This window comes from Lingula anatina, chromosome 1, assembly GCF_051362555.1.
Source record: "Lingula anatina isolate TDL-2025a chromosome 1, LinAna3.0, whole genome shotgun sequence".
Classification (NCBI taxonomy): Eukaryota; Metazoa; Brachiopoda; class Lingulata; order Lingulida; family Lingulidae; genus Lingula; species Lingula anatina.
The window spans coordinates 68188511-68213528 of NC_141767.1; the positions used below are offsets into that span (position 1 = coordinate 68188511).

At 36.4% G+C, this 25018-nt stretch overlaps 3 protein-coding genes across 7 annotated transcripts; 1 reads left to right on the plus strand and 2 right to left on the minus strand.

Moving 5' to 3' along the window:
* Nucleotides 1-133: 133 nt before the first annotated feature.
* Nucleotides 134-12448, minus strand: LOC106171540 (small glutamine-rich tetratricopeptide repeat-containing protein beta). Of its 2 annotated transcripts, none has more exons than XM_087002131.1 (12): nt 12304-12448; nt 5490-5591; nt 5069-5190; nt 4702-4795; nt 3853-3952; nt 3609-3713; nt 3328-3469; nt 2823-2894; nt 2573-2610; nt 2154-2225; nt 1658-1779; nt 134-1338 (listed from the first exon to the last, which is right to left on the minus strand). In XM_087002131.1, exons 2-12 carry the CDS (start codon nt 5587-5589, stop codon nt 1319-1321), a joined length of 987 nt encoding a protein of 328 aa, XP_086858257.1. In that variant the 5' UTR covers nt 5590-5591; nt 12304-12448; the 3' UTR covers nt 134-1318. The 2 variants fall into 2 exon arrangements, with proteins under 2 accessions (XP_086858257.1, XP_086858258.1); XM_087002132.1 differs by lacking the exon at nt 12304-12448 and adding an exon at nt 12068-12092.
* LOC106158437 (uncharacterized) lies at nt 12406-19016 on the plus strand. 4 transcript variants are annotated; one of them, XM_013534397.2, is made up of 13 exons: nt 12411-12824; nt 13216-13349; nt 13606-13715; nt 14006-14161; nt 14451-14626; nt 14806-14933; nt 15395-15530; nt 15692-15763; nt 15942-16025; nt 16692-16721; nt 17253-17411; nt 17727-17786; nt 17979-19016. In XM_013534397.2, the coding sequence occupies exons 1-13, from the start codon at nt 12685-12687 to the stop codon at nt 18337-18339; spliced, it is 1746 nt and encodes a 581-aa protein (XP_013389851.2). In that variant the 5' UTR covers nt 12411-12684; the 3' UTR covers nt 18340-19016. The 4 variants fall into 4 exon arrangements, with proteins under 4 accessions (XP_086858253.1, XP_086858254.1, XP_013389851.2 ...); XM_087002127.1 differs by lacking the exon at nt 17727-17786 and having other exon boundaries at nt 12406-12824; XM_013534398.3 differs by lacking the exon at nt 16692-16721 and having other exon boundaries at nt 12412-12824.
* Nucleotides 18078-23121, minus strand: LOC106158442 (putative methyltransferase DDB_G0268948). The gene is made up of 2 exons (XM_013534413.3): nt 23000-23121; nt 18078-20333 (listed from the first exon to the last, which is right to left on the minus strand). The coding sequence occupies exon 2, from the start codon at nt 20278-20280 to the stop codon at nt 19450-19452; it is 831 nt and encodes a 276-aa protein (XP_013389867.2). The 5' UTR covers nt 20281-20333; nt 23000-23121; the 3' UTR covers nt 18078-19449.
* Between the last annotated feature and the right edge of the window lie 1897 nt (nt 23122-25018).

The window sequence follows — 25018 nt, forward strand, 5'->3', positions numbered from 1 at the left end:
AATGTATCCTTTCCCAAAATGGATCAAAATTTCCAATACATATATAAATATTTATTGATAATGATTTGAAGTGTGCTCCTTCAGCTGTAGGTTACTTGGGATGCCTAAAAGAAAATTCAATCCAGCACGAGGATAGGATAGGATCTGTGATCAATTTATTACTAATTTATCAACACTTGACAGGAACAGTGTAATAGCATCACAAAATATAATATTTTGCAATGATTCTAAAAAGCATTATGTACCATTCATTCATCATAATCTTTTCATATAGCTTTTGAGGTTGGTAACATCGAACTTGCATAAAACATACGCCTCTACAGGCATACCTGTCTTTTTGCTCATAAAGGAAACAAACGGCCAGCTGTTAGAATCTTCTTTTTTCTATCAGTTAAAAATTCCAAGCACCATGCATGACAATGCTCCATTTTCTACCAACAGTTTAACCAAGCCTTTTCATATAGCTTCTAAATTTGTTCACAGACTTGCACAAAACGTACAACAACAAAGTAAAATGAAAACTAACAGTGCTGCCATCTTTAGGTAGTTTATGTTTGCTAGATGCTGACAAATTGAAATGACCAGCACAAAGGGGCAGTGTGCAGGATATTTGTCTTAGATCACATCCTTCTTAAAAATCTTGGTACAAAGGTGCATTTTGTCCTTTTAAACAATGAAATGACTGTCCCCTTTTATGTGCAGTGCCAATGTAAGCAATGCCTGCAACTGCAAATGTATATTTTATCTTGATTCAGTGATGGTCAGTAATCACAGTGATCTGTTCAAGGCCTTGGGGGGGGGTATTTTTACTTTTTACACCAAAACCTTGCATACAGTCCATTTAATTTTGTACATAAGTGAGTGAAAATTTCTTTGAAATAAAAGAAGAGGCTTACAACATGTCACAACAAACAAAGAGTATAAATGCAAGAACGTGTGTAAACATTCCCACTGTAATGAAGTAGTACATCAACAGCAGTGAAGCACCATCCTTTGGTTTAAAATTAAAGAACTTTAGTGACAAAGAGAGCAAACAGCCATGTTAAACTAGACGGATATATGCATATAGCCAATCTGCAGAATAAATTATCATTTCAAGTTGAGACACATACTATTGTTTTGTGGTCTTCATAAGACAAGTAAACACTTAAAATGCCAGTCCTTTTTTCCTTTGATAAGCTATAAGTTGCCAATTTCACTTCTTGAATGCACAGAGTATAATTCTAACATGAAATGTAATGGTTTGGAAAGTCCACTGTCCCACACCTTCTCTGACCTCTGACCCTGGCGGATCAGGACTGAATACTGCTGCACTAGATCATGAACTCCCTGGAGGATCTGAAAAAAATTAGGAGAAATTCATTTCAATGCTGCGTTTTTAGATTATGTGGACAAAAAATGAAAAATATATAAAGATCATGAACTTTCTGGAGGATCTGAGATAATAAGGATAAACTTAGTTCAATGTAATTTAACTAGCTGCTTGTTTAGATGCTGTGGATAACAAAATGTAAAAGAAAAGTAAAACATCTGTATTCTTATGGGAGAGGGAGAAACAAAATACATCTACAATCTACTAAATCCAATGTCTGATAATAGGTCTTGACCCAATTTGGAGGCTGACAACTTCAAATCCACAAAAATAAAAGTTACTAACCTGGATTGTCTGGGTTTGTATCATTCTGTGGCTGGCCCTGTGGTGCCCCCTGTGTCTGTCTGCGCAGCATTTCCACTAATTCAGGATTGCTACTCTGCATCTGCTGGGCAAGTGTCTGGCCACTGTAAATATCAGTGTAATATATGACCACAGGGACTACACAAGACAAGAGAAACCATGCACTGACCACAGATTTTTTACTCAAGTAAAGCCCCCCCCCCCCCCCCCCCCCTCTTTCCCTGTCCCCACAGGTCCAGGTAGTGGCCATTGTTTATAAGAATATGAATAGGCATATGATTAAAATATTAGTAAACTTTTGAACTAAATTTGTATCATTTTAGCATTGTAATTATAAAGAATTTCATATCATATACTAATACATGCAAGGTGCATTGAAATTTATTATAATGCACTTTATAAGAAATAAACATTACTATTGTTAATTCATATGAGTTACATCTAAATAAAATGTAAAATACAATGGTAAAATACATACGCTGCCAGTAGATTGCTGATCCCCTCTGGACCTGCCTCCTGTCCCTGGACGCCAGATAAAATGTTGGCCATCCTGCAATATGCCAACAAACACAACTAAGACTGGTGTCTGTGAAAACCAGACAACGTCTGCATGCTATACTGGCAGGATGCAGATAAGGCATTCATCAGCCAATACTTGTGCATTTTACCCATGATAAGCAGTTTCACAAAATCACCATTTTTTCCAATAATTATGGACAACCCCTATGTGCCAAACTTAGCAAGCAGTGGAGTTTTGTTCTGCATCCTGTGTGACTTAACTTAGTTGAATGAAGGCCACACACTGCCACTGACTAAGGAAGTGATTAGGACATATTATTGCTTTTAAAGAAAAAAAAACTGTATGTCTACTACAGAATGTCCTTTTACAGTACTTACATTTGTTGCATTTGTGGATTGGACATCATCTGTGATGCCTGAAATAAAAAATTGTTTCTATTATCAAAAGCAGTAGTATATTAATAAAGCCCGAAGGAAAACTTCCTTTTTTAACGATAAACATATAGCAATTATTAAATTAAGTTATGAAAATATTATGAGTATTTACTTGCTTAAGAATGATATAGTTTATTTGACAGCCTATTACGTCAAAGTTAAAAACAAATTATCAAGAACATGTTTATATTACCATATTCATGAGGGCTGGGTTATTTAGCATTGACGTAAAATCTAATCCGCCCAAGTTGAAACCAGCAGGACCCTGAAAAGAAAAAAAAAATCAAATCAGAAACTTGAAAGAAAACCTGCCAAGACCGGTAACAATGAATTTTGTAAACCAAGCCTATGTGCTCCAAATTGAAGGGAATTTTTGCTGAATACAATCAGATAAACAGACTACCACACTTCTCCAACGTACTTGTATATAAACCAGGCCAGCTTTTTTAATTCTACTCAACACCAGGAGGCGGCATGTTTGTCTGTTATTCTGATTGCATTCAGCGAAAGTTCCCTAGAATTAGTGCACATTAAGAGACCAACAAAATTTATTGTGAACGGCCCCTTTGTCAGACAACACAAGGCTATTAACTGAAAACACATTATTACAAGAATGATCACTCGTATTTTACATAAAATCAAAATAATCACTGGCCAAATCAGTAAGACATGCCAAAAAAAAAAAAAAAAAAACTTGCCCTCTGCTGTTGCCTTTCCCTTAAGTTCTGTTCTGCTATATCTAGATTGTTCTGATAACTTTGGTTAGATGGATCAAACTCCACTGCTTTTCTGTAACATTCTACAGCTTCAGTATGCTCCTCTAGTGTAGAGTGGGCTAGCCTGGAAAAATGTAAATCTACACTTATAATGTATCACCTAAAACAAAACTATTTAAAACATATTAAAACAACTGCATACTTAATTTTTTTTTCAATTGAAACTTGGCATTATCACTTTTTGCACAGCAAAAATCACTTACCCCTTTCTTCCATATGCTTTGCTGTAATGAGGGTCTATTTTTAAGGCAATATTACAATCTTCTATAGCTTTTCTATGTTCATTCAATTTGCTGTAAGCTGCAGCCCTGAAAAAAGTACAAATATGGAGTGTTAGTTATTTTGATACTTTATCTAACTGATTTACTATGTATTGTAGACATTCTCTTTATTATTTTAATGTACAAGTCAATGTATTCAACTAGAAAATCCATAAATAAAGCCTACCTATTACAATAATACACAGCATTCCTTCCATCTATCTGAATAGCTTGAGTATAGAACTCCATAGCTTCCTTGAACCTTTCACTTTTCATTAAATCATTACCTAAAATGACAGGTACAATAAAAACAGAAACCTGTATATTGCCTGTTGGAGATAAAATATTTTGATCTTCTTCTTGGAAGAATAATTTGTCTGGTGATACATACATATTTATGTATTTGTTATTTTTACCATATCACAAAAATACAGAGTGCTTACTCTTTATATTTCTTTTTCAAATTTGAACCAACTTTGTCAGCTTCCACCAGGGTTATAACAACTGCACTAATTGATTAAAAGATGAACACTGACAAAGTCAGTAGAAATTTTGAAAAGAGAAAGAAAGGGAAAGTAAAATGTAAATATTCTGACTAGTAATTATCTGTGATATGATAAAATAACAAAACACATCTTGATCTATTATAGTAATTCATCATCAATTTAATTGTAAGTCTACGTTTAGTCTATTCAAGTGGGGAAGTTAAAAATGTTTCATTTATGAACATCAGTGCATGAGAAATAAAAAACTAACATAAGGATAAGTCTATAAATATTCATAATCTTTAGTTATGAAAAGAAACAAGTAAAATAAGAAAACAAATGTACACTATAGTGTAGAACAGTTTTATTAGCTATGTTATTGTAGTAGACTTGTGAAGATTCTTTTGTCTATAGTCACAACCTATCACAACCTCATTCCCTGATGAAGTCTGACTGCAAGCAGATGAAATATTGGCTGGTAAGACCAGACAAATATAAGTAGCTATAGACAAAAGAATCTTCACAAATCTAAATTTACACTATATTTGTACCTCTAGCTTTTAACTCCTCTGCTCTCTTTTTGTCTTCTTGTGATAGAGAGGCCTCCGGTGGGAGAACTGTGACCGGCTCTGCAGCACTAGGTACCTTCAGATGAAACAAATTATTAAACGTTTCCTTCAAGAAATGGTATCAGACAGTACTTTCAGTGCTTTGATGTTTTGTGCTATCATGTTCTGTCTGTGAAAATTTTCAACCTCCATTCATGAAAATCTATCAAAACCTTATGGTAACACAAAGCCACTGTTAGTTTGAGTAATTTGTGAACAAAATAAGCACCATAACCATTCAATATCTCTATAAATTTGAAAAAAAAAAAATTCAGAATCAAAGTGGAAGTGGTTTACTTTGAAAATATACCTGTTCTACAGCCAGATACTCCTGAAAGATCTGTCTTAGTGGTTTAGGAACACGTAAAGCTTCAGCTGCTGCTGCATCTTCATGATTTATATGATATGCCTGCTCCAAACACTGTCTTGCAACTGGAAAACATTAATGTCAAATTTAACTGTCAATGAATAAAATTGTCTACCACCAAAATCATAAACTTAAGAACAAGTTAATTCTTTATTACAGTTGAATACGTGACAAATATTGGACAAATATCTGATTATTTCTAAAGCAACTTATATTTATCAGCAATAATAGCTTGGACTAACAAAAGAAGGACATGATACATAACAATTAATACTCTAATTAAATTGTATTCCGAGAGGAAAAATTATAATGAAAATGTTACTACATGATTGAATGATGTGGAAAGAAAATGTTGGAAACCAACCTTCTAGACTTTCTGCTTCTTCTACTGAAACTTCTCCACTAGAAATCTGTTCTCCTATATATTCTATGATAGAATATGCTAGTCTATGGTTAGCAGCCATTTCTGAAAAAAAAATTGTCTAAAAGTAACCAATTTGCTATTACTGGTACAAGCCAATTTGGATGAAATTCAGTACCTTAAACCTGACAAAGGTCAACTAGAAAAAGTTCGTCATGGTGTGAAGATGTCAGACAAAGACTTTTATAGCATGGCTTAGAAGACATGCACACATGGACAGACTTTACGAAAGGCCAAAAAATAAGAAAGAAAAACAAAAAAAAAAAAAAATTGACAAAAAATAACTTGCATAACAAGTTGTTTTTTTATTTAATGAAAAAGACGCTGTGGAATGACACAAGGACTAAAAACAATACAAGTATGAAGAATGTGTAGCTAGTAATATCAAATGTATGTCCATAAAAACGTCTGTTATTGTTAATCAGATAACCATTTCACACCTTGTTTTTGGCAATAACATATGCATCTTGAAACAGCACAATAAGGCAGTCTCTTTCATCCAACTGAAGCTTTGATAGGGACTGTCCAGCCCGAGTCTAAGTTCCTTCTTCATTTTATTTCTTTTTTATAAAAATAAACTCAAACTGTGAGCTTTCATCAAGTTCACGTGCACTTTCTCCAACTCGTGGTGAACGGTACATGCAAATACATACATATGTTCCATAATTTAAGAACCCGTAATAAAGCTGTAACATTTATGTTGCTAATGATCAAAATGATAACTTTAGTACTCCTGACACTCGGCACACACTATTTTCCTCTCCTACAGATCACAAGTCCGCCAGGGTCTACCTTCTTTCCAATTTTAGTAAACTTCCGTTTCTCTTCCTCACTTCGTTTTCATTTTTTGCCACGCTTTGCACCAACGAAGTGTTTAAAGTTCAACAACGTCATTTTCTAAACAAAAGGCTTATCCATGAGTACTGTGTATGACTGATAATGAAGAAACAGAGGATCAAGTCTGTAAAAACGCAAATAGGGACAGTCGGGCTGACGTCACGCGTCTTAGCAAACGGCATCTGGGGTAAAACAAATCGGGCAACATGGCGGATCGCATTGACTTCTATGTAAATGTTGGCAGACTTTGTCCGAAGATATCATACTTCACAGTTCCTGAACACTTGTGTCAGTAAGGATGAGTTATTTACCTGGTCGATTTCTTTTACAGGCCTTTGTAATTAGCCGCTACACACCTGGTTAAGAGATAAAATCGGCCTTAACATAACTGCCGATCGTTATCTGTGATCCGGAAGTTTACAGCAGAAGATTTTGTAAAGGCAGTGGTTGACCATTTGTGTCTGGCGGGTTGAATCATTTACCTGGACTATTGAGTTAGCGGGCCTTTGTAATAAGCTACTGTTTAACTTATTACGGGATAAAATTGGTCTTAACTGCATACCCAAATGTTCACCCTAAGTATATACATGTACATAAGTTGGTGATATAGGAATGGCTTCTTAGAACGTGGATCGTAAGAAAGGCCTGGAAAATGTGCAACACTGAGAAGTTATTGTACCACCAGCGTTAGCGCTGGCAGTACACATGGTTTCGGTCCCGTCCGGATCGTTCCGCCGGCTCCGTTGGCTCCGCCGGACGGCTACCGTTACCGCTTCTCCTCCTAGACGGTAAGGGCCCCCGTACCCATCTCATGGATTTAGGTCACCTATAATCTCAACTCGTTCCACGTAAAATTTGGGCTTTGTCGGTATTGGGGTCTGGGTGTGGCACTCATTGCAATGCACCCTTGTCTAAAAATGGCAAAATTAAATGCTAATTATCTACCCTACGGAAGGAGTTATGGGAAAAATTTCTATAGACGGCTTTCCAAAAGTCATATGTGTAGATTTCAAATATACCCTTGGATTTGACCTTTGACCTTTACTTCAAGGTCAAATGGGCCAAAATTTTCAAAAAAATGAAATTTTTTACGAAAAAAATTTTTTTTGCCCTGTTATTCAGACACCACATAGACTTAACCAATAATATTATTGGAAGGTGTTACCCTTCAGGTCATCTTTCATCTCCATGAATTTGGGGTCAATCGGTGCATTTTCACGGGAGTAGCGGCCATAAGATACCGAAACTGAAAACTGTCTCTAATTCGGGAACCGTTAATGCTAGAGACCCATTCTTTTTTGCATTTTGTAGAGCATGTAAAGCCCAACATTGGGGGTGGTCTCGGTTTTTTTGTATTCCATACGGTTTTCGAGTTACGCTGTATCAAAAAGTACATATTGGTGGTAAAAGCAAAATGTGCAGTACGGTAATGGATAATAAATTTTGAACTCTGGAAAAATAAAACATAAGGCTTGGCAAAGCAGACAACTTGTGTTCAAAAATGACATTATTTCATCAAATTTGAACTTCTGAAACTTCAGAGCACCTCCTAATTCAAGAATTTTGACCAAAATGACATTTTCTTTATTTTAATTAATTTTTTCTGTACAAAATTTAAGGCACATTATGGTAACTCCAAAATTATAACATTTAGTCCCTTATATCTCCAAAACTGGCAGAGATAGGTCCATAGTTACTATTGAAGTTGAATAGGAAGTCATATACTGGCAATCTTACTATGACCTTGAAAGTGACCTTTGGCCTACTTTTCACCATGAACTGAACTTTGCAAATTTTTCTTCCCTTTTATCTCCAAAACTGGCAGAGATAGGTCCATAGTTACTATTGAAGTTGAATAGGAAGTCATATACTGGCAATCTAAATGTGACCTTGAAAGTGACCTTTGACCTACTTTTCACCATAAACTGAATTTTGCAAAATTTGCTTCCCTTTTATCTCCAAAACTGGCTGAGATAGGTCCATAGTTACTATTGAACTTGAATAGGAAGTCATATACTGGCAATCTAAATGTGACCTTAAAATTGACCTTTGACCTACTTTACACCATGAACTGAATTTTGCAAATTTTGCTTTCCTTTTATCTCCAAAACTGGCTGAGATAGGTCCGTAGTTACTATTGAACTTGAATAGGAAGTCATATACTGGCAATCTAAATGTGACCTTAAAATTGACCTTTGACCTACTTTACACCATGAACTGAATTTTGCAAATTTTGCTTTCCTTTTATCTCCAAAACTGGCTGAGATAGTACCGTAGTTACTATTGAACTTGAATAGGAAGTCATATACTGGCAATCTAAATGTGACCTCAAAATTGACCTTTGACCTACTTTTCACCATAAACTGAACTTTGCAAATTTTGCTTCCCTTTTATCTCCAAAACTGGCAGAGATAGGTCCATAGTTACTATTGAACTTGAATAGGAAGTCATATACTGGCAATCTAAATGTGACCTTGAAATTGACCTTTGACCTACTTTTCACCATGAACTGAACTTTGCAAATTTTGCTTTCCTTTTATCTCCAAAACTGGCTGAGATAGGTCCGTAGTTACTATTGAACTTGAATAGGAAGTCATATACTGGCATTATAAATGTGACATTAAAATTGACCTTTGTCCTACTTTTCACCATAAACTGAACTTTGCAAATTTTGCTTCCCTTTTATCTCCAAAAGTGGCAGAGATAGGTCCATAGTTACTATTGAACTTGAATAGAAAGTCATATACTGGCAATCTAAATGTGACCTTGAAATTGACCTTTGACCTACTTTTTATCATGAACTGAACTCTGCTAATTTCTTTCTCTTTTAACTTCAAACTTGACAGAGATAGGTCCATAGTTACTCTTGAACTTGAATAGGAAGTCATATACTGGCAATTTACTGTGACCTTGAAATTGACCCTTGACCTACCTTACGAAGAACTTAAATTTGATTGTACCATATATATTTTTTGCAATAGTTTAAAAATTCTTGTTGATTGCATTTTTACAGCTTGTCAAGCACAAAACTGGTGGCTGTGTCCCTTATTTTGTGTATGTGGGGGTCTATACGAATGCGCTTGCTCCAGCTGGTGGTACAATATTCGGAGGCGGTATCGCCTCTCTGATCCTCTAGTTAGAATTGATTTCTACAAATTGTGATTAAATAACCTGCTGCTGCAATAGCCAGGGGAACGGGATAGGAGCAATGTCATCAGTCCCATGGCCTCTTTGGTCTGTATACAGTACGTACATGTATATTAATGCAAGCCTGGAAGGACAGCATAAACAGTTGCTTGCTAACTTTTTGGAAGAGAAGACACGTGGTGTTACCTGTATTAATTTTTGCAGCTATGCGTCTTTGAGTGTTTGCAATCTTATTGTGCACTTTTCTGGTACGAAAATTGGCGAAATATCATAGAAGACAGAACATTAAATTTCAAAACGTACAAGGTTAAAATTAAATTGAATAACAAACACGGTAATAAAGCTGTATGTTATTTTACCAGTTAAGGTCGCTTTATTTATGGCAACTTTTTTTATATATTTTACTTGATAACTTAAAGATTTAGGCATTAACTCACAGGTTTGTCAATATATTGATGTATACCAGTATATTTTTTTCTTATCTTTATAACGCCCTCAATTAACTTACAACAAAAAAAGTTTGACGTTATAGTCCATTAATTTTAACTAAAAGAATTGATATACCGTCACACACGCCAACACAAGATGCAATCTCAATTTCTTGTAAATACTACTTATTTATTCATGTAACTAATGACAAACATAAATACCAAACAAGGTACAATGACTTTCTCCTTATCTATAATTAAATGAACAATACACACATACACAAATCTCGTAGTGCATGTATAGCTATAACCAAATCTTGTTTCGATCAACAATCCCGTCTTTAGTCACGTTTGCATGACCTATTGCCTGCAACAGTCGTTTATTTTTCCGTTGATCTTTGAAATTTAACAAATCCCATAAGATTTTATTAATGTGTTGGTAGTGTCACCTGGTGCACAGCAAGCTTCCACCATTTCACTTTTGTACGCGTGCCTTAAAGTTAAAAGGTACCGGTTCAATTCAGTAAGCTTGAAAATCTACCCGTCATATATGTGTCAGCAATATGCAACGCCAACAGTTATTAGTACATTTGAAAGCTTCCTTGATATTATCAGTTGCTTCCATATGGTTTTCTTTTCAAAGAGATGTCAATAATATGCTCATCCAGGTAAGCAAATGAGTCTTTGCAATGTACCACTGTAAGAGTCCCGATCACAGATAACGATCGGCAGTTATGTTAAGGCCGATTTTATCTCTTAACCCGGTGTGCAGCGGCTAATTACAAAGGCCTGTCAAGGAAATCAACCAGGTAAATGACTCAACTTCACTGACACAAGTGGTCAGGAACTGTGAAGTATGATATTTTCAGACAAAGTCTGCCAACTTTTTCATAGAAGTCAATGCGATCCGCCATGTTGCCCGATTTGTTTTACCCCAGATGCCGGTTGCTAAGGTAAAGTGCCCGGATGACCGACTGTCCCTATAGCACGAGCACATGTGTTGCAGCCATTTTGTCGTGTAGGGGTATTACGAAAACGAAAACGAGACTGTACATTACATCATCCAGGAATCCCCCAACCTCAGCCAGTCACAAAATAGTATTTGTGAGTGAAACTGAGGTTAATAAATTATGTATAATTAGCTGGGAACTCCCCGAGATTTTCACCCCGTCTCTCTTTTCGAATGTAGTAAAATATATTGTCCAGAAAAGAAACAACAACGTATTCCTTATACATGTATTTGCACATTCCCCGTCAGTTTGAAAACTCGCCGGACATACAGGATTTTTTATCGGACCGAGACGAAATTTGCCAGGCTTGTCCGACGCCTTTCGTAAAGTCTGCATGGATTAACCACAGAGTATGTGAGCAGAAAACGCAGATATATTTAGAGACAGAATTAGGCACACGTTTAAACAATAATGGTACGCGACATGGCAAAGGCTGTGAAGTTTCAGCAAGGGCATGTTGGACATAGAGGGAAACACCATATTTTCATGCAAGATAGTATAATGTGCAGTACAGATGGCAAAAAAAGTATATATATATATATATATATATATATATATATATATATATATATATATATATATATATATATATTAACAGTAAGCACTGTATAGACAACCCAGGAGTGACAGGACACAGGAAGTAAAAAAAAAAAAAGAGTTACTGACTAGGATTAGGAACTAGTCAGAGAGAGGAGAACATACCCAATAATGGTCAATCTTTTGCATGGCAAGGATTCTATGACACACACTTATACTTAATATGTGGGTGGAAACAAAGACAGCGTCCTGGAGAGCTTATGAGGAACAACATCAGAGATAAGGATCATTTTAACCTATTTTTCTTTTTTTGTGTGTGTGAGGCATGATATAACATTAATAGAAAGACTTCGGCTAAAATAGAGTTATTTATTTATGCAGCGATGAAGTAATTCTTTCACAAAAATTTTAATCTTTCCATTTGGTACTACTGCAGTACAACGTAAAAATACATGGAGGATGATACGAGGTGTTTTAGAATAAAAATAAAAGTCATTACTGGGAAACCATTTATGAAAGAGTTTGAAACATTTTGACACAAGCTATAGACACTATAACTTACAAGAGACAGTGCTTTATTTTCGAATTTTCGCTTTCGGCACTTCACATGACTTGACATGGAAATTGAAATTGAGGGAAACACTTCAGTTTCAGTTGTATCCTTAACAAAGACAACACTTCCAGTCTGTATGTTCTAAATGCGTAAAAGATATCTGCTTAAAAGATATCTTCCATGCCTCTTATCTCTTTGCTAAACTCTTTTAAGACAGGCCAAGTATGTGTTCGATAAAGACTCACCTGATCTTTCACGATAGGAAGTTGGTTGCAGAAAGCGGAAGTTCTTTCTGCAACGTGTTTATGCGCAAGACTGCGCTAAACAGAAAGGTCATCGCGCATATTTAGAGAAAAAGATCATGCGTCGTGCAGAAGAAAAAGTTTCAGAAACGAACCACCTTTATTAACAACGTTATATGTCAGGAAAACATGAGTATAATAATAGTTTTTCTTATTGAAGTGTAAGCTACAGTTCAAGGTCACCGACAGAGGGCACATGATACATCCGATCGGCGGCCATTGATGCGGCATCTCCAGGACGTTTTCTTGTAGTGAAATTACCTTTATAGGTTGTTTCTTAGTGTAAGATCAACCCTCTGCATTACCAGACTGTGAGAAATCACAATGCCGTCGGAGTTGGAAAGCTGGAACCACAGCAAGGTTATCCAGGTGTCTAACCTGGCTATGACCTGTACAAAAGAACAAATCAGGACATTGTTTGGTTACCTCGGAAGGATTGACGAAGTTAAGATGTATCCAGCAGAGTAAGCAGTTTTATCCGCTGGTAGACCAGTAATGCCCTATGTAGATAGGGGTCTAAAATGAGAACAAGATTGTTCACCTGAAATTGCATAACCTGTATTACAATGAAATTCATTTATTTCTGTTAACTAAGTTATATTGTTAATAATAGTCATGCATGTATTGGCTCTCTGTAAATGTTATTTATCTGTGCTTATAGCCCCAGTAAACCAAAGAATTATGTATTAAATGTCACAAATGACAATATTTTATGGGCACCATGTTATGTCACTGTAGATTGATCATATCAATGGTTAATATTTATAGGAGAGTTGCAAATGAAAAATGCATTTTGGTGTATTGATTGTAACAATATTTTACTCTAGTCTCTCATACATTGAATTCTTTTTCCAGGGACAGCCCCATTCCAGCAACATCTAAGGTATTTTATGTAAAGTTTGATGATCCAGTGACTACTGGAGTAGCCTGCCACCTCACCAACACTGTCTTCATTGATAGAGCTCTTGTTATTGTCCCAGTATTAGATGGTAAGTAGAAACTGACTTATAATGCCATAGTTAGCTTGAGCTTTCTCTCTCTATATGTCTTTGTGAATATAAAACAACACGGTTCTGTCATATTGATGAGAATGTAAAGTAATCATCCTCCAGCAATCCTATTTTTATTTTTTAATATAGTCATCATTGCTCTCAAACATATCAGTTAAAAGTAAAATGATTTTCCCATCACGCTGAAATTAGTTTAAAGAAATTATCTGTATGACTGTCTTTTAAACATTTCTAGGTAAGATTCCTGATGAGCAAACTGCCCTGCAGATCTCTGCCCCAGGGGCCTCTCAGCCAGGTCAGCCTGTGATGGGCACACCCAACTGGCCACAAGATATTGTGAACCAGGTAAGGAGGTGTCTGAAAGAAAACTGGCAGTAAGACTTTTAAGAAAATGGTCAAATTGAAATAATCTATTCGTGAACTGCTTAGATCTAACACATCAGATGTTAAACTGGACTGTTATCTGTATGAAAGATTTTGATCTAAAATGTCTGAGTAAATGTGAAGGTGAGGGGGATACAACAAATATGTACTTGAAAGCAGTTTGCTTAGCATGAAATTGACAATTAACTTGACATTTTGTACTTGAAATATGTCTATTGTAAAAATATTTTCTCAACTTTATAATATTTCAGACAACGGGCATGGGGTTAAACCAGGTGCATACCACCTATGACCCCAAGTTGTCAGCCATGGGTCTGCCCCAGTACCCCCCTCTCTCTGGCACCCTGGACCCCCACAAGGTAGAGGAGATACGCAGGACTATTTATATCACAAACCTAGATACCACAGTAAGTTTATAGCACCAGCTGAACTTGTGTCTTAAAGCAAATTGATTACAAGCCAAGATTGTAACATTATGTAATTTACTTTTAAATAAGTGTGTAGTAAGCAATATGTTGAATTTGTTTAATGTGAAAATTGCTTTTCATTTTGTTTAAAGTCATTTGGTCATTTATAGGATTATGTAATTTAGCTTATTGCTGAGCAAGTAGAATTAGCAGTAGTTAGCAACTAACAGAAAGAAAAGAAAACTTACTCCAAACACAAGTAATTTATTGAATTCACTTTTTCTTAAAGGTGACATCAGAGATGCTATTGACATTCTTCAGCCAGATAGGGGAGGTGAAGTATGTGCGTATGGCTGGAGACGAGGCACAGCTTACCAAGTGTGCTTTTGTGGAGTTCTCAGAAATGAGCTCTGTGGCCACTGCCTTAACATACAATGGTGTGGCTTTTGTAGGGAAACCACTCAAGTAAGTAATCTGTTAAAAAACAGACTATTGACAGTGTAACTTGCTTTACTTTGCGTAAAGATTGGTACAAAGATTGAAATATATTTCTTAATTAATAAATTTGCCTTATGAAAAATGCAAAGAAAGTAATATTGTGAATGTTAGCACTTTTACTTTATTTTGCCCATCTTTTATTTCAGAATTGGACATGCTAATAATGCTATTGTGAAACCAGGTGCATCAGCTATGATGCCCTCAAGAGAAATGGAGGAGGCAATGAAGAAAGTGAAAGAAGCTCAGTCTCTCATCACCTCAGCTGTTGAAACGGGTTTGTTCTGTTACATGGCTAGATTGTGCATATTACTATAAAATTACTTTTCTATATTAGTTGATAAAACAGATTCATTCTCAACTTGGAAGCTAAATAACAAGAGTGATACACTACATTTCAGTCCAATTTGAGGATCTTGAACAATGATTTTGTGCCTGAATGTGACACCTTGGAAAAAGCATCCTGTTTCCTAGTTGTCACATTTGGGCACATAATAATTCATGTTATCCAAGTCCATAGATGCAGGATCAAAACATAGTGTATGGCTCTTGCTTTTTAGTCTCAAAGTCAAGGATAACTTTTTTATCACTGTGTACATTTTTTAAAGGGCGGCAAAACTTAAACATGCAAGCCTAGAATGTGATGTTTGTGACCAAACATTTTTTCAATGAGAAAAGAAAGGCTAATGAGAAGTAATGTTTTTGATTAAAAAATGTGTATTTTTTCTTTCATTGCAGATCTTGGTAAGCGCAGCAGGTCACGTTCTCGCTCAAGAAGGAGACGCTCCCGTTCAAGATCTCGTAGAAAGTCCCGATCCAGGTCAAAGGGAAGGTCAAGAAGGTCTAGGTCTCGAACCAGAAGATCTAGTTCAAGGTCAGTTTTTGCATTTAAGGCTTTCAAAAAGTCTTTTTTGTTAATAAAAATATATTTTGGTCGAGCAAAAGCTATGTATTGCAGCGTATTAAATGGAGTTGTGTTGAGACTATAATAATAATAAAAGATACCTAACATTAATTTTATTTTATATTATACAGAACTAGAAGAAGAACTCGGTCACCAAGAAGGAGAAGATCACGCTCCAGACATAGGTCCAGGTCGAGATCAAAGTAGGTTTAATTTTTCAGTAAGGGGTAAATAATATTAAAGATACGGATATTGTTTAGTTTTCCCTTACATTGTTCGATTTTATTAGATATTTGTTGTTTTAATATTTGATAAGATGCAACAATTTATTAACTAAAGTTCTAGTAAGTTTAAACTTTTGGTATGTCATTTTTATTCTAGAGACAGGAAAAGAAGAGAAGATAAAGATAGGAAAAGGGACAGGTCCCGTACAAGAAGAAGCCGTCGCTCTAGGAGTGGTAGCAGGTAACTTGGCTATGCAAATAGTTGTTTTTTATACACTTTAACTGGAGAGATTTGAGAAATGGCATTTTGTCTCCTGATTTATAAGGCATTGTTTTTTATGCTATTAAATCCTTACTGTAACATTTTTATTGCCAATTGTTTGTTATACACTTGGTCATTCAAACAGCAATTGCAACCTTTTGACTTTCCTTACTGTTAATGGTATTATCAGATATTATTCTATTCTGTTAGAGAATAATATAAAGTTAAATGGTGTTTTATTATAATTTAATGTATTGACCTCAAGGTACACTATAAGATAGGATTATTATCAGTAATAATGATAGAAAGCTGAGTTATAGTTTTTTATGCTCGTTCTTCAAATCTGGTAACTCAGCTTGTTAAAATATATTATAGTTATATGCCACTTTTTTTTCACTGATATAAGGTTGTGTTTATTTTAATTTTTAATTTTATTATTATTTTATGGTGTTAATTTTTTTTAGTTTTATGGATTCTGATTTTGATAAGATTTTTCTAGGATGCCTTATTTGAAATGTGCAAAAAATTGAAAATGTGCTTTTTTGCATTTTTTTCCTCTTATATTTTGTTTTGAATAGTTTTACTAAATAGTGGACGTTATTATGTTAGATTTGACTAAAAATTAATGTATTTTCAACTCAACAGGAAAGAGCCACCACCAGTCACTGACATGCGGTAATGCTCTAATTTAACCAAGTTGTAGCATTGTCTTACAGGGCTGTATTTTGAAAATATTGTAATTGTACCTAGTGCATCACTATTTTACAATGAGATACATTTATATCAGACACTTGAAAAAAATGTTTGAAAAGAAAAGATAGAACCACAGGTGAAGTCACAATATTTTCCAACAATGCAGCCTTAGCAGTAATGTTTATGAAATAGTCATAAAAGGCAATGTATTACTGTAAATGCCAGAATGACGGTAAACTTGCCAATATGTACTCACATATTAAGTAACAATTCCCAGTTGTAATATGTGTGAAATGTGCAGTGCAGGTTTGGAATACCACGATCCAAAATCAAGATATCTTGGTAAATTTTAATTCAGGAAATGGGAGGTCTTGTTGAAAAATGTATTTTTAGATGGTTTATAGTCTTTCCAAGCACACTGTTTGAAGTGGTGTTTTGAACTTGCACCATATTTGAATAAATTTTATTTTGCATTAGATTAAATTGACAATCAAACTGTATCTTCTTATTCAGAGAGCGCAGACGCAGCAGATCTCGCTCAAGACATCGTCGTCGCTCACGCTCGCCTGCCAAAAAGTCATCAAGGAGTCCTTCTCCCCCAAAGATAGAGAGAATTAGATCCTTGTCACCTAAGAGAAAAGGCAGCTCCAGATCTCCCTCTCCACTCAAAAAGTAAGTGTTATCCAGCAGTGAGCAGCGTTAAGAATATAACAAAAGCTGACATCTGCTCTTCTAACATGTGCAGTAGTTATGTACTGATGAAATTGTGTTTGTAATTTACAATTTATTTTGGTGATTTTTGTCCCTTCGTTTCTCTCCCCCCCCCCCCCCCCCCCCCCCCCTGTATAAAAAAGGGAGTGGACAGAAGGAAAATATAGCAGTTAATTTCTTATCACTTCAGTTGTACATGTCATCCAGAGTAACTTTGGTTTGTAATGTCAAACATATTGCCTCCTCAAATATGAAAATTCCTTTTCTAAAATTCAGATCCAAGTCTAGGCGTTCCAAATCCAGAAGTCGATCTCCCAAAAAATCATCTTCATCTAGGTAAGCATGCGAAAGACAATATTTTTAGATCAATAAATTCTAAATTACACAACAAAGATATGAATCTTTCAGTACAAGTTTTTGATTTTCTCCATTTCTTATTTAAAAACATCAAGCATTTATTATAATTATTATTATTATCAAAATTTGTGATACATTTGATAGTGATGGCACTGATGCATTGTACTTCAGGCACAAGAAGGAAAAGAGGAGGGATAGGGATCGTGATAGTAGGGAGCGTGAAGGCAAGAGTAAGAAGAAGAAAGACAAGGATAGGGACAGGGACAGAGACAGGGATCGTGAACATGGTGAGGACAGGAAGAGTAGCGAACAGAAGGAGGTCAAAATCAAACGCGACTATGACGAGGAGGAGAAGGGCTACGACAGTGATAAAAGCGAGGACCGTAAGGAGGCCCAACCCGAGGAAAGTAAACCACCAGAGGCTGAGGCAGAGAGCGCCAGCAGTAGCAGTGAAGATGAAGAGAGGGAAAAGTCCAAACCAGCTCCATCAGATGACTTGCAAGAGATGGACATGGATGTTGACAGCGACTGAAATGTCAGTTGTAAAGAATTGGGAAGGTATAGATGGATATGAAATGTCGCTATCATTTGTTGGCAAGAGTTACGCAAACAAGAGGCGTGTCTCTCATTTCCCGGATTGACTTCCCTTTGAAAGTCTGCTCTTCTGAAGAATCATGCAAAGTTTTACTACATGCAGGTAGTTGTCTGCAAAACACTTGTACACGCTTTAGATGAGGAACGCTGTGTTCTGTGCAGTGAAGTACTGTAGTCCAGTTCCGTTCGCGTGTTACAAACCAGTGGACATGACATACGAGGTGGTAGCTGTTTTAAGTTGTGTTAGTCATTCAAATTATCTTGGCTGCTGACATTCCCAGGATTAGAAATAAATAGAGGAGCTGACTGTATCAAATAGTACAACCAAGAGCCAAGTCTGATATAATAGACAATAATATGGTGGATTACTATTTTATATGCATAGGCAAAGTATTGTTGTTACTTCATTTGTTTCTTATGACCAAGATAACGAAGAACAGGACTGTAATGATACCAATTAGTTTGGCATGTACTCTATTTTTTATTTCATCAAGAAACATATAAATGTTTAAAATGTAATGTTCAAATTGTGCAGTTTATCGTGCGAAAGAGGACAAGTAGTCCAAGTGTAGGAAACGTTTCAGCAAACACAATAAAGAAATACAATTTACCTTACTTAAATGTAAGGAATCCATAAGTTGATCACATGGATATGAATAAAAACGGTTCATTAAAAACTAATGCATACAATGAGACACGCAACTTGGGGGGGGGGGGGGGGGGGTTAAGAAATCTGAGACCCCCCAAGTTCATTGCTTCTATTCAATTTCCATATCGTTTGATTGTGGATCGTGTGTTTTTCACTAGTACATTAAAGGGTGATATCTAATATGATTTTAATTAAATTCAATTTCAAACTTCATAACTGTTCTGGTAATCTTCCATATTATTTCAGTAACATTATTTAAATTTATTTGGAAAGCAAAGGAAAATGAACTGTCTCGGCCAATCTTTCATACAAACAAGTCACCATGTAAAAAAAATGGCAAAACAAACAGAACATGGATTAGTTCGGCGAAGTCTGTTATGAGGACAGGTTATGTGGCAATTACGTCTTAAGACATGGTCTTCTGCTTAACAGCAAAGTAACCGGTAGCGTGACGCGTAGCTGGGTATCCAAAGTGGCATTCCCGCCCAGTGTTTGCAGTATGTCTCTTTGCAGCGTCTCCAGAATTTCCCCGTTGGAATATTTCTTAACATAAATTACGTAAGGGCTCATGGATCTGAAAAATCCAATGATATTTTCAACTTTCATGTCGTGTTCCAAGGTAATTGTCTCATCCCTTAGATGGTCTTCCAGTGGTGGTCTACAGGCAAATATTTCATCCGGGTACCTGTTGTAGACGTGTTTCATCCTTTCGTCACAACAAGAAGCCTCCCAGAGCTTTTCTTCGTAGAGTGTCACATACTTGGTCAATTGGTTTCCATGTAGATTAGAGTCTAAAATGGGTGTGCTATGTGTCGCCAAAACTACACAGCCGTTCGGTTTTAGCACCCGGCAAGCTTCAGCATAAAACTTGTCCATGTCAATCCAGTGTGCAGCTTGAACACAGGTAACTAGCTCCACAGACTGGTCAGCTATTGGAAAACATTCGCCTGAACCCGTTTTGTATGTAATGTTCTTTCTGTGCTTCCCTTTGCTTGCTTCTGAAATCTGATTAGCGCTGATGTCTATACCCGTCACATGTTTAAAGTGAGGGGCCAGAAGCTGTGTAAACTGACCTGAGCCACAACCGACATCTATGGCATGGTCATATGGTGTTGGTAACTTCTCCTGGAGATATGTTAAAACCCTATCTGTGATGTCCGTTGTCCAGAAAGACCGGAATTTAGCGTAGGTGGCTGTATGGTCAGCACTTTCGAATAACCTGCAAGCCATACTATAACGTGCGCGTTCTATAGATTCCGATTTTCGCTGTGTGCACCAATGACCTAGATTTGAAGAAAGATAACCTCTGTAAGGTGTAACTTTGTCACGGTGTACCGTATGTCCTCCGTAAGAGGGCAGTAAATGGGGTACATGTCAACTTTGCTTTGGCCCAAAATCATTATGTCGAGTATTTGCGTGCCACTGCTTTCTGTCATTTATCTGACATTCAAAATATAGAAATCTAGAATTTCTCGATGAAAATTGTTTTCAATTTAATGATTTTGCCAGTGATTAAATAAACGTAAAATGCGAAGGCTGCGTTTATTTAAAAGTAACTATAAGAATGACAAAGAGGAACCATCCTTAAGCCACAAAACCTTAAAGGTACACTTGAACCGAGCATTGGTGGTGCGTGGATTCTTAGTAACGCATAACCAGTAACTACTACTAGTTTCTTATACGATTAAAATGAAGTCGACATGCTAATTGGTAAACCGAATTAATCACTCGATCATCCATAAAAGAACTTTATACTGCACTTTCTTCAAAATATCCCTTCATTTTTCGAGTAATATGAAAAGATGTCATTTGGTATTCGAAACAATACGGTAGTATTTAGTAGGCTTTTGTGGAAAAGTTGACTTCAAATTCTTCTTTAATTTATTGTTGGGCAATTAAGGGGTAGGGTAATAAAAAGTGAGTTGCCCCCCCCCCCCCCAGGGTTTCCAAGTCGAATCTTTTGACTTGGTTTTCTTAATCCCTAAAAGCATTACATGTTAATCGTCTGCCATACAAGCGATATATTCAGTGATAAAAGAAAAACATGGATGAACTTGCTGGTATTTTATGTTCTTTCAATTTTATAAATTATATTTTGCGTCGGTCTGTGACTCAAGACATAGTTGGCAGATAACCGTCGCAAGAAAGCAGAATGTCTCGTTTAAATAGCTGATAAGGTCTGAGCCAAACCTTTCAGGAAAATTTTATGATGCTATTTTCTAGTCCTTTTCATAGTTACAGTGTACCGTAAATATTTTTGAAAAGCGGTTTCTGTAAAACAATGATACCTAAAGAGATCTGGTTTTACACAAATTACATCTATAAGTTATGCGTATTCATATGTTGTTATTACCCCGTAAGGTGAAGTAATTTTGGTTCATTCTTTCGAATCCACAAGCTCCCTCTTCAATATGTCGCTACCTGTTAAAAGACATTTTGCTGATTAGATATGCGTCCCTTCTTTCTTCCAAACGCAAATCTGTTAAAATGGTATTGACAGCATATTGCAAGATAAGAAATGAACCTTACTTTTATTAGGTAACGGTGACTGCCCTTGAAACAGAATAAGCTTCTAATCTGGCACTTGGCTCGAATTTTTCCCTTGACTTTTTTGGAACAAAGAAATGTATGGCGAAAAAATAAATTATGTTGCAACCTTTGTTAAACTGTATATGCTGCCTGGACAAGAAAGGGTCTTGCACCTGTGAATGTCCATTAAGGACTAATCAGACGCGGTCCAAAAAAAGGCTCGCTCTCTTCCTCTCTCTCCTAGATTTGTTTGATCAGGGAATTATATCCGATATAATTCCCTGGTTTGATGGACATTCACAGGTGTAAGAACACAACCGAGCCTCTCTTATCAAGGTAATAGCGTATATACGCCTTTACTTGGACAATATTGCAACCTAATTAATTTTTTCACTAAACATTTCCTTGAAATCTCCTTAACAACTTACCTTTAGTTCCAAATAATCCCTGCACGAGAAACATGAAATATTCTTATGCAGTGTCAGTTAAAAAGTGCTTTGGTTCTTCCTTATTGTACTACTTACAAGTCGCCCGGTAATTTCTACAATTTGGAGTAATTCTTCGTTTGTCTTGTGCGTGTGGTATTTTAACCATTTATCTGTAGCACCACATTTCAACTGCATTTAGTTTATTTTTCTTTCTTTTCTTTCACTATGTGTTTACTTAAAATGTTAAATTATTTCATCTCTTGCCAGAATTTTAAACTAAATACACATAATAACCAAAACCAAATCACATAACGTATGCTCAGACCGTGTCCTGGTCTGTTCCTACACTGGGTCTGCAGATAAATATATATTTGTTCATGGCTGTATTTTTTAATGAAACATTTTGCACAATCTCCATAAAACATTTTATTTCTTCAAGAGAGGATCGAACACAGACAATGTTGGCGGTATCTAAATGTTTTTCATTGGGTACGTGTAGTAGTAAGTACACGGTATATTACGACGACTAGTATAATATACATAAATATAACAGTTGGTATGCCCCCATAAATATTTGGTTAACGGTTTCTGTATGTAAATGATTTCTGTAGTTTGACGTTACAGAGCTTTCATTTAAAATGATTGGAAAGATCACAAGGATTTGTTAGAGAAAATCGATCTAGTATCCGGCTTTATTTAATATTATATGTAATGGTAGGTAATACAGACGGTAGGTATTTGAAATCTCGCGAGTCTGGCTGACGATTAATAATATATATTATCATCGTTTGAAAAAGTTCCTATTTTATGTTATATACATCCTAAGCTTCTGAAGCGTACAGGAAAACGTGGAGGACTAAATACCGGGCCATGCAATCATTTAGAACTAAATTAGTTCATTACAAATTTTCGCCTACTCACCGATTCGTGAGTAGGCGAAAATTACTTTTTTCAAGGAAATGTGATTTGAGGGAAAATCCAGTATTGGATACCTTTAACTTCCAGGCTTTCTGCCAAATAAAATGAATGCTGGGAATGTGACACGTACAACAGTATCTAAGTTGGCATCCTGTCCCAACGTTTTTAGCATGTTTCTCTGCAAGGTCTCCAATATGTCACTGCTGGAATATTTCTTAACATATCTGACATAACTGCTGCTGGAACTTGCATATCCAACGACTTCCTTCACCGTCATGTCATGTACCATGGCCATTGTGTCGTCCCTGAGATGATCTTTCAGTGGTGGTCTACAGGCAAATATTTCATCCGGGTACCTGTTGGAGAGATGGTTTATCCTGTTTAACATTTCATCGCAGCAAGATTTTCGCCAAAGGTTGTCATAATAATTCCCAAGAAGTTTTATCAAGAATTTTGCTGGTGAATGTGCGCCGAATTCTGGTATGGTATATGAAATCAGTGCCACGCACCCGTTCGGTTTTAGCACCCGGTAAGCTTCAGCATAGAACTTGTCCATATCAATCCAGTGGGCTGCCTGAACACATACTAGCTCCACAGACTGGTCAGCTATTGGAAAACATTCGCCTGAACCCGTTTTGTATGTGATATTCTTTCTCTGATTCCCTTTGATCGCTTCTGAAATCTGATTAGCGCTGATGTCTATACCCGTCACTTGTTAAAAGTGAGGGGCCAGAAGCTGTGTAAACTGACCTGAGCCACAACCGTTGATGTTCTATGGCATGGTCATATGGTGCTGGATACTTCTCCTGAAGATATGTTAAAACCCTATCCGTGATGTCCGCTGTCCATACAGACCGGAATTTAGCTTACACAGAGGAATGCTCTGCACCCTCGAATAGTCTGAATGCCATTAGATATATTTATATCAGTAAACGAGTCTACATGTGCACCTTGCTGTTTAATAATGAGATATGCACACAAAATGATTTAGGTTACAAACAGACTTGGACAAAATCGTACGTGTTTTGAATAATACAGGGGAGTGGAAATAAATTGCACCATATCTGTGAATATCGCGCTTTGTGACATGGGCGAAACGTTTGTAAAAAGTTGTTCGCAGTTTATTGCTCGTCTGACAGATTTTAGCCATGTGAATTATAAAGGTTGCAAAAGAATGTGTAACGCCTTTCTGGCTGTCAATTTTCTACCATGTTGAAGGAACGGGAGCTTACAAATGAAGGAAGAAAAGAAATTATTTTATTGAGGGAGGAGGGTTTTCATGTTCCCCAGATACCTGCCCGATATGGTGTGTCTGGTCAGCGCGTATACAGGGTTTACAGAAGGATGGTGAGCACTGGTGGTATCCTTAAGTCAACAAAAAGTGGCCACCCGAAGAATACTAGTGCCAGAGGCGACAGGCGTCTTCATGCTGCCAAGGTCGTTTCTGTAAATCTTCTTTAGTAAATATGCTATTGAGCACGAAGCAAAAATGCGTCATACACCACTGCGTCATAAGGCGAAGTTTTAAAAACAGGAGGAGATAAAAAGTTTACGACCAAAAATTTGAAGAAGTTGTAGCTTTAAACAAATTATGGCTGATCGAGTGATTCATTTGATTTATTGACTTTATTGAGTCGTGTAAGAAACAAATAGATTTTTCCCTTTTACATGAAATCTACGCCTGCTACATATGTAACTTTAAGTTACTGAGTGAGGGGCCAGAAGCTGTGCGAACTGACCTGAGCCACAACCGACATTTATGACATGGTCATATGGTGCTGGCAACTTCTCCTGGAGATATGTTAAAACCCTATCTGAGATGTCCGCTGTCCATACAGACCGGAATTTAGCGTGCACAGGGGTGTTTCATGCACCTTCATATAGTCTGAACAGTGTGAATGCCATATTAGTACACTTTGCTGTTTTGCGGTTTTTGTAATATGGGCTGTGTGCACTCAAAATGTAACAGTCAGAGTTACACAATTCTTCTAAGACCTGCCTTTATGTTTTGGAGGATAGATGAATCATCACCATCATTCCTCTTCGTTCCGTGTGGGACATAAGGCCACTGCGGACATTCCATACCCCAACAC

Coding starts and splice junctions, on each gene's coding strand:
- LOC106171540 (XM_087002131.1), bottom strand. CDS start 5,589: ATGGCTGCTAACCATAGACTAGCATATTCTATCATAGAATATATAGGA. Junction 3,470..3,608: donor AAAGCATATGGAAGAAAGGG/GTAAGTGATTTT, acceptor ACATTTTTCCAG/GCTAGCCCACTCTACACTAG. Junction 1,780..2,153: donor ATCAGCAATCTACTGGCAGC/GTATGTATTTTA, acceptor TGATATTTACAG/TGGCCAGACACTTGCCCAGC.
- LOC106158437 (XM_013534397.2), top strand. CDS start 12,685: ATGCCGTCGGAGTTGGAAAGCTGGAACCACAGCAAGGTTATCCAGGTG. Junction 14,627..14,805: donor TTTGTAGGGAAACCACTCAA/GTAAGTAATCTG, acceptor CTTTTATTTCAG/AATTGGACATGCTAATAATG. Junction 17,412..17,726: donor TCTCCCTCTCCACTCAAAAA/GTAAGTGTTATC, acceptor TCTAAAATTCAG/ATCCAAGTCTAGGCGTTCCA.
- LOC106158442 (XM_013534413.3), bottom strand. CDS start 20,280: ATGGCTTGCAGGTTATTCGAAAGTGCTGACCATACAGCCACCTACGCT.